The sequence below is a fragment of the Dryas octopetala genome, chromosome 7, assembly GCF_963921425.1.
Source record: "Dryas octopetala chromosome 7, drDryOcto1.1, whole genome shotgun sequence".
NCBI lineage: Eukaryota > Viridiplantae > Streptophyta > Magnoliopsida > Rosales > Rosaceae > Dryas > Dryas octopetala.
The window spans coordinates 19,472,544-19,482,094 of NC_141372.1; the positions used below are offsets into that span (position 1 = coordinate 19,472,544).

The 9,551-nt window shown below is 35.1% G+C and overlaps 1 protein-coding gene across 1 annotated transcript; it reads left to right on the forward strand.

Moving 5' to 3' along the window:
- The first annotated feature begins 6,124 nt into the window (after window positions 1-6,124).
- LOC147280319 (large ribosomal subunit protein eL19y-like) lies at window positions 6,125-8,164 on the forward strand. Its single transcript, XM_086249906.1, has 5 exons — window positions 6,125-6,295; window positions 6,974-7,096; window positions 7,352-7,665; window positions 7,786-7,847; window positions 7,930-8,164. Exons 1-5 carry the CDS (start codon window positions 6,184-6,186, stop codon window positions 7,952-7,954), a joined length of 636 nt encoding a protein of 211 aa, XP_086106032.1. The 5' UTR covers window positions 6,125-6,183; the 3' UTR covers window positions 7,955-8,164.
- The last annotated feature ends 1,387 nt before the right edge of the window (window positions 8,165-9,551 follow it).

Consider the following 9,551-nt stretch of genomic DNA (forward strand, 5'->3'; position numbering starts at 1 on the left):
CACCCTCTCTTTGTGTAAACCCTTTGGCCACCAACCTCGTCCTGTGTCTCTCAATGTGTCCAGCTGAGTCTCGCTTAGTCTTAAACACCCACTTGTAGCCAATAGGCCTCATGGCTATCTGTGAATCAACTAGTGTCCATACCTCATTCTGGAATATGGATTTTAACTCATCTGTCATTGCTTTTCTCCATATGGCAGCGTGCTCACTAGCCATAGCTTGCTGGAAACTAATAGGATTATTATCATCTCCAATGTCATACTCAACCTCTTGAAGATAAGTTACATAATCTGAAGAAATTGCTGGCCTTCGAAGTCTTACAGACTGCTTTCTAGAAATTGTAAATAGATGTGCATGAACCAAACGAGGTGGTGATGGAGCTAGTTGTACAGGTTGCTCAATAACCGGCTCCAATACTTGAAAATGTTGCTCATGGGCTGGCTGTACTATGGGATCAACTACTGCTTTAGCCTCTGACTAAAACCATATGGGTAAATCACAAGTAATTGAAACTGAACTACAGGCAGATTCAAAAACTTGTTCTTCAAAATCAAAAGCACCATTAGTTGATGAGCTTCCTACATCAAAACCCTCAAGAAACTTTGCATTGTGAGTTTCAACAATTCTTGTGTGCAAAATTGGACAATAAAATCTGAAACCTTTAGATTTATCTGGATATCCAATAAAGAGTTAATTACACTTACACCCCTTGAGGTTTATCGTCTTTTCACATATACTTCCTGAGGTTTCAAAAATTACACATACACCCCTTCAGGTTTCAAAACTATTGCATATAACCCCCTACAAGAGAAAAAAATAAATAAACAAAAAAGAAAATATTTGTATTGAGATTGGACCTTACACCTTGAGTAATCTTATTAGGCCATTTCACCCCTTAGCATGCCTTTTTGCATAATTTCTCATCATTTTTTGTCTCACTATAAGGAGTTATATGCAACAGTTTTAAAACATCATGGGGTAATGTGTAATTGTTGAAACCTCAGGGAATGTATATGAAAAAACGATAAAGCTCAGGGGGTGTAAGTGTAATTAACTCTCCAATAAAATAACATGTAGTAGTTCTATGATCTAACTTTTTCTCATGAGGATTATAAATTCTTGCTTCAGCCAAACAACCCCAGACATGATAATGCAGTAAGTTAGGCTTCCTTCCCACCCATAACTCAAAAGGAGTTTTTGAAACTGCTTTACTCGGTACTCTATTTAAGATATAATTTGTAGTTTTCAAAGCTTATTCCCATAAGAATTTAGGCAAGGAAGAATTGCTTACCATGCTTGTCACCATATTCTGTAGAGTCTTATTTCGCCTCTCAACTACACCATTTTGCTGTGGTGTTCCCGATGTGGTGTACTGTATAATAATTTCACATTCTTCTAACTATGTGGAAAAAAGCCCCTTTTGTTGTCCAGCTTCGGTGTACCTGCCAAAATACTCACCGCCTCTATCGGATATCACTATTTTAACTTGTTTTTTTAATTGTTTTTATATTTCTGTTTTGAAAATTTTAAAACAATCTGGCACCTTTGATTATTCTGAAATTAAATAAATATAACAATATTTAGAAAAATCATCTATAAAAGTCACAAAATAAAGACTATCACAACCTGTTTTGATTGGAAAATGACCACAGACATCAGTGTGAATGATTTCAAGTACTTGTTGACTACGTGTGAATTTTAATTTTCTTATGTTTGTTAATTTCCCTTTTGGAAGAATTCTATTTTTCATCAAACAATCCATTCTATCCTTAGAAATATACCCAAGTCTCCTATGCCAAAGCATAGAAGAGTTTTCATTGATGAACATTTTTTTATTAAAATTGGAACATTCAACATTCATACATTTTCTAAAATAAGAACATTCACATTGTCATAAACCATTATTGAGAAAAGCTTTTCCAAACAAAACATCCACTTTGTTTTTCTCAAAAATTCTCAAACAGTCATCATCGATTACAAAGGAAAAACCAAACTTGACAAGTTTAGAAACTGAAATTAAATTCCTTCTCATGGAAGGTACATAAATAACATCATCCAAAACTAAAACAAAACAGACTTTAACTGCAATCTAACAGTTCCTATGGACTCGACTGCAACTTTTATTTCATTCCCCATAAAAACTCTAATTTGATCCTTATTTGGTGCCCTCATATTTATGAATCTCTGCAAACAATTAGTGATGAGCACAGAAGAGCCAGTGTCAAACCACCAAGATTTTAAAGGAACAATAACAAGATTTGACTTAATACAAACAAAAACAGAAAAAATATCTTTCTTAACTAGCCCCTTTTTATACTTTTCACAGTTCTTCTTCATGTGACTAGCCTTTTTGCAAAAATAGCACTTAAAAATTTTGGTTTTTGTAACTTTCAAGTTGTGAGATCCTGTAGGTGAGTTACCCTTGGCAGAATTTGAATGTGTTGATCACGCGGGCCACATCATTTCGTTGCATATCCCACGTGATCAAGGGGGCTAATGTTGATACCCAAAATAAATTTGAATCAAATTCTCAAAAAGCCCAATGCAAAACCAAGACCAAAAATATTGATTCAATAAATTTCGTCATGGGCGAACATAAGAAATTATATCAAACTTACTCTCGTGCCACAACCAAGTCTGGCCTAGCCAAAAACAGGTCACGCCAAGCCCAAAATGGGCGAGCTCATGCTCGTGCCAAGCAAATCCCTGGCCTAAAAGAGATATGCCAAGCCCATGCCATCACGCGAACAAATCTAAACTCGAACACCTCATGCCCAAAGGTACCAAGCTAACATCCTAGGCCAAATTAGCCTTAGACAAGTAACATTGTGTGTCTTAGAACAGACCAAATGTGCCTTGCATATTCTAACCTCATGCCAAGTCTCTCCTTTCTACGGCCATACACTCTTTAATTACTCCGAAGGCGTGCCAAGAATATTCTTTCAAGCCCATGCTCCCATGCCCAAGCATTCTCCCTTTATCATTATTAATATTATTTTTTTAGCCATAAGCACATGTCATCCAAGCACAAGCTTTAGACATGCCCAAGCACGGCTATTATGAAATCAGTTCACTTACGTGCTCATGCCAAGTCATGCGACCAATGCATGTGGACCCAAGCCACAAGGCCTAAATGGGGCTTACAAGTAGGTTGTAGTGTAAAAGGTTTCAGAGGCTCACAAGGCCCGTTGAGAGCTTGAATGATGATGGTCGTAGGCCACTTGGGAGCCCAAAGACCCAAGCCCATTATTCCGAGTTCCCATACAGGTTAGCAATCTATATATTATCTCGACATTTCATGTTGGCTTGGTAAGAATCCACTGCACACACTAATGACACACTATATTAGGCCTAAGAACCCCTCTGTCTTAAGGCTAGTCAAACAACGTAAATATGCAGCATGAGCCCTTATACCCATTTAGCTTAGAAGGAAAAGGTAGCCAAACTCAAGCAAGCCATTTGCTGTAAATGCTTTGGGAAGACTACCCATCTGTCCAACACAAGTAAGACATACGCTATCTTATAGGACAATGACCTATTTGTACCAAGCCTTTTCACTTTCTCATCCTAACAGGAAAAACACACCTAAGACCAATGATAAGCTTTTGCTAAATGGGGATGACCACGGGAATAAGACATGTTCATCCAAAACATATGAGAACGAATACTACTTGTCCTCGCTGTACTATCTTTCACCTTATTAGCTCAGTAGAAAAGGTAGGCCTAAAAGCACAAGCAAGACCTTTGCTAAAGAGGGAAACTTGAAATGATCTCTCTCTAGACGAAACCCAAAAACATTTGACTTTTCCTTGTCCAAGAAACTCTATAAATGAGAGTCTCTATGGCCAACGAAGGGCAACAGAAGTAAGCCCAAGCATACTTAAGCGTATTACCTACACCTTTTTACTCTCTATAAGCCCCCCAAGCTATCACTACCTTTCCAAACCTCTCAACACGTCAAGCATCCCAAGCTAACATAGTCATCTTCCAAGCCATTTTCACCTTTTACACTATCTTTTGGAACACTACCAAAAACCTCAGCCATAACCCTTCCCTAACCATAAACCTCTCTAAGCCAAGTCATCAAGGAATGTCGAGCATGCTCATATTGCTAAACTTGTGAGACTTTAGCTCCCACACTTCAAGCTCACTTGACAAACCCGATTCATTTGCAAAAGTGTTATTTTCCTCCAAGCTCACTTACCAAGCCTCGAAAAACACTTAGAGCCCCGGAAACACAACAGAGTTTTCCCTAAAGTCTTTACACTCTTCGGGACACTTTGGGCCTAGTCTCGCTAAATCAGAAGCGGGCCATATTAGTTTCTCCAAGCTCGTACAAGTCTTCACAAAAGGCCCCAACAGCAAGTAGGAAGATGAGCCCATAAGTCTGGGTCAATAGACCTACATCTTCCCTCGTGCATGTTCTTTCCCGAGATGGATTACCTTGTCCCCTTCTCTCTTAGTCTAGGTTTGAAGCCATTTGAGTGACTGTTGCAGTTTGCCTTCATCTATTTTCCTAGTGGTTTCTAGTTTAGTTGGTTTGTATCTCTTTGCTGGCTCCTTTGCTTAGCTTGTTGTATCTTCTCCATTAGTTTTATGAAGTTTCTCTTATGACCAAAAAAATTATTGGCATAGGTTCAAATATAGTGTACATATGTGTTGAATTACAATAATGTTTAAATAAATAAAAGCTCCAATAAAATGAATTAATGAGTGTATATACACACCATTACTTCGTTTGTCTTATTATCAAGTCGGTGGTGAAATTGAATTTTTTTTTTGTCTAAATGGTGAAATTGGTGGACACTGTATGCGTAAACCATTTACTAAGCACAAAAAAAAAAAAAAAAAGGCTCAAGTACATTTACATCCATCAACTATAGGATCTATTTCAAGTTGGTCCACGAACTATAAAAATTTCAAATTTCCCATTAACTATAGGGTTCATTTCAAGTTGGTCCACGAACTATAAAACATTTCAAATTTCCCCATTAACTATAGGGTTCATTTCAAGTTGGTCCACGAACTGACAAAAAACATACAGAATGGTAGACAAAATCGGGTTGACAAAAAAACCGAACCGAATCAAATTATTTATATATTTTATAAAGTTTCAGACTTTATGGTTTAGTGTATAAGGTTATGGTGTAAATACCAATTATAATTTTATAAATTATTATATTTCAAGTATCAGTATGCCTATAAATATATTGCATGTACTTACATATCATAAGTAACTAAATGGTGTAGTAGGAATTCACACTTTTACTCTCTTCAAGTGATCATGGGTTCAAATCCAATATGTTCCAAAAACACCTATTACCTTTTTTATTCAAAATATATAACTTTTATATAATAAATAAAAATATATATATAAATAATCCGGTTCGGTTCAATTTTTTTGTCAACCCAGTTTTGTCAACCATTTTGTATGTTTTTTGTTAGTTCGTGGACCAACTTGAAATGAACCCTATAGTTAATAGAGAAATTTGAAATGTGTTATAGTTCGTGGACCAACTTGAAATGAACCCTATAGTTAATGAAGAAATTTAAAATATTTTATAGTTCGTAGATTAATTTGAAATAGACCCTATAGTTGGTGGATATAAATGTACTTGAGCAAAAAAAAATTTTATTTTACAAACCCTTGCGGTGATAAAGGCATCGCATATATGCAATATTAAGATGGAAGAGGCATAACAGTTGATGGGTAGCTAAATTGGAAGGGCCGTGAAATTGCTCATTCTATACCCAAGTTCAATTTCCTCTCCCCCAAATCAAAAGAAAGATAGTACGGGCATAAAAATTACAAACTTTACAATTAACCACAAATAATAATTGTTTGGATATGTTAAATTTTTTTTTATTATTTATTATTATTTTTTTTTAACAAAGATCAAATTTAATGTTAGGCTTTTTATAAAAAGTTTTATTATTAGGCTGGATTACCCAGATAAAGAGCCCAAATACAGTGTAACAAAGCAACTGTGTTTCTAAACCCCAAGGCCCTATAGAGTCGTTGAAACAAAAGACAGGCCCAAATAAGGCCCAAGATTGATGAACCCCATTCCAATTTCCAAACCCTAGTTATAAAGCGAAAACCTATGTGATATATAAAATCGTCTCTTCCACACATTTGAGCCTCTCTGCCATAGCAGCTGCCAAAAGAAAAGGAGGAAGAAGACATGGTTTCGCTGAAGCTACAGAAGAGGCTCGCCTCGAGCGTGCTCAAGTGTGGTCGGGGCAAGGTCTGGCTTGACCCCAATGAAGTCAACGACATCTCCATGGCCAACTCTCGTACGCTCACATTTTCTAATTTTTTTTTTTTTTCTGTTTTCTATTTTTTTCTTATGCCATATATTCTATTTGATTTGATTTACTTTTTTCCTTAAACCTGCGTCTATGCACCATATGGTTTCTTTGTTGAACGGACGGGATTTGATTATTATGTTGAAGATTCAAAAATTTTTAATGTCATTTCCGTGTGTTATGTTGATCTAAATATTTTGGTTAAATATATGGGCTGACCATATCTATTTCGAATTTTGATTTGATTGTTAGCTTTGTATTTTCTCCAAATTAGTACTAAGTTGTATCGTCTATGGATATGGTATATCTTTGTAGCTCAAAAATGTCTATGAGGTTATGAAAGTAAGTAATAAACGTTGGTGTATATGTTCAGCTGAAAAATTACTTTCAAATGTTTTTTGTTATAATCTAGCTTCTGGTGCTTAATTTAAGTAAAACATGGGTGTAAACTTAGAATATGAATTAGAAATTTTGGTAGAGATTTACTGATATTTTATTTTCCATATTTTGTGTGCAATTTACTGCTTCCTTTGAGCTACTTGTGAATTAACCCAGAAAATTTCTAACTGTAAAAGTGGATATGTAGATTGAAAATATGTTGACACTGATTTTGAGGTGCCTGCCTTCTGGGTATTGTTTATTGATGGTTTGGATTGTCAAGTGCAGGCCAAAACATAAGGAAGCTGGTCAAGGATGGTTTCATCATCAGGAAACCTACCAAGATCCACTCTCGGTCTCGTGCACGTCGTATGAAGGAGGCTAAGAGAAAGGGACGTCACTCTGGATATGGTATATTGATTAGATGAGATCTAGGCTTGGTTTTTTCATTAATCATACACAAGAACATGTTCATATACGCCGCATGGAGTTGCACATGTAGATGCACACAATTGTTTGCATGTAACCATACATGATGCTTTGCTAGGTGCAAATTGAGCATGTTGTAGTCTTTTGGCCAGAAAAGTCTCGTTCTTGGTATTGTTTCTGTTGTTATTAGGAGCAGTTGCAAGTCGCACTTGAATGAACGGTTTCTGAATTTTGTAGGTAAGCGTAAGGGTACAAGGGAGGCCAGGCTTCCCACCAAAGTCCTCTGGATGAGGAGGATGCGCGTCCTCAGGCGCTTGCTTCGCAAGTACAGGGAGTCAAAGAAGATTGATAAGCACATGTATCATGACATGTACTTGAAGGTGAAGGGTAATGTTTTCAAGAACAAAAGAGTCCTAATGGAGAGCATCCACAAGTCAAAGGCTGAGAAGGCAAGAGAGAAGACCTTGTCTGATCAGTTTGAGGCTAAGCGGGCAAAGAACAAGGCTAGCAGGGAGAGGAAATTTGCAAGGAGGGAGGAACGCTTGGCTCAGGTATAGTTAGAATAATTTATCCTTTATTGCCCTGTGTATATGCTTGTTTGATTACATAAGTTTCATGCTCCTTTCCTAGTCATTAACAGTTTTATCCTAACTTTTCTAAATTGTGTTCAGGGACCTGGGGAGAAACCACCACCACCTGCTGCCGTACCTGCTGCTGCATCTCAACCGACACAGTTAGTACACTCTTTTGAGAACTTTTGTATGTACAAATCTTGTTTTTGTTTAGTTTAACTAAATTGTCTCTTCTACTTGCAGGGGATCTAAGAAATCCAAGAAGTGAGTCCTATGAAGAGAACTGATGGATTGTTGACTGTTGATGGTCCATATTTCTTTTGTTACTTTGGTAGTGTAGTTTTGACGAGCCAGTATGTTTGTTTGCTTCGGACATCATTACTTTATTTCCTAGTTGAAAGAAGTTTCAAAATCTTTGTACTCTATGAATTTTAGTTTCTTTTATTCACTATTGATCGGTTTTTGGCCTCGATCTACATATTTTGTTTTCCATATTTATTTTGAAAGCCTCTATTTCAATTTCTATGGTTATGTATGCGTTCATTGTATACTTCTGTACGATGTGCTTGCTGTGTATATTTTCAAGAGTGCAATTTTAGGTTGTAGGTCTTCCACAACCAAGTAAAATTAAAGGTATCTCGCAGAAAAGGTTTTAGATTTAGTGAAAAGATGATCTAATGAAGAAATAAGGCATAAATTCAATTTAGACATAACTATATAAGGAGTAAAATTTCGGTTTCGAGGAAATTTTCGATGGAAATTTCGACGGAAATTTTCGTGAAAATTTCGATTAAAATTTCGATTTCGATAAAATTAGACAAAAATGACTAAAATTGCTATTAAAATATGGAAATTTTGAATGAAACTTGACTGTATGTTTATTTAACATATTATCTACTACATTGATAAAAAACATTGAAGAAATCAAATAATATAGTAGATTTCATGTGATATGTGATAAATATAATGCGCGCCAGAAACAAGACTGTTAAAAAAATACTTCACTAATTAATAATTACATGATAAAATTACACGAATAAATCACCAATATGGCAACAGAAAGTAACAAGTTTACTCAAAGGGACTTGGAAATGATATTTGATAGTTAAATTAAGCCGAATTGGGTTAAAATAGAACCAATCCGATGGCAGCAGCGACGACAACGGTTTATCTAACATTTCAATTTTACAAATTATCAAAATTAGAAAACCAAACATTAAGGAAATGAAACTTCATGATAATGAGATAAATTTCTTTTTCATAATTTATGTTTACAACTAAACGAAACACCAAAATGACCAGATCAAACCCCAAATAAAATCCCAAACTTTTTTTTTTCTTTCCAATTGTCTAAAAACTCCAAATCTCAATCTACCTTTAAAAAAAAAAATTCTTTCCTTTTTTCTCTTCTTTTTTTTTTTTTCCTTTTTTTTTTTTTTTCCTTTTCTCTTCTTTTTTTTTCTTTCCTCTTCTTTTTTTTCTTTTCTCTTCTTTTTTTTTTCTTTCCTTTTCTCTTCTTTTTTTTCTTTTCTCTTCTTTTTTGGCTTTTTTACCCAAATAGCACCTGAACTATAGGGGGTGTGCTCAAATACCACCCAAACTTTTTTTCTTGCCAATTTACCACCTGAAATTATTAATATGTGTTAATTTGCCACCTAACATCCATTTTTCTGTTAAATCATCAAAAAATTTCCCAAACTTCCCATTTTGCCCTTGAATACAATAAAAAAATATTATTATTTTAAAAACTTTTTTTAAAATATAATTAGAAAAAAAATTAAAAACTAAAAAAATAGAAAATGGAAATACCCTTTTTTTTTTAGGGGGTTTAATTAGATTTTTTTTTTAATATTTAAAATACTTTT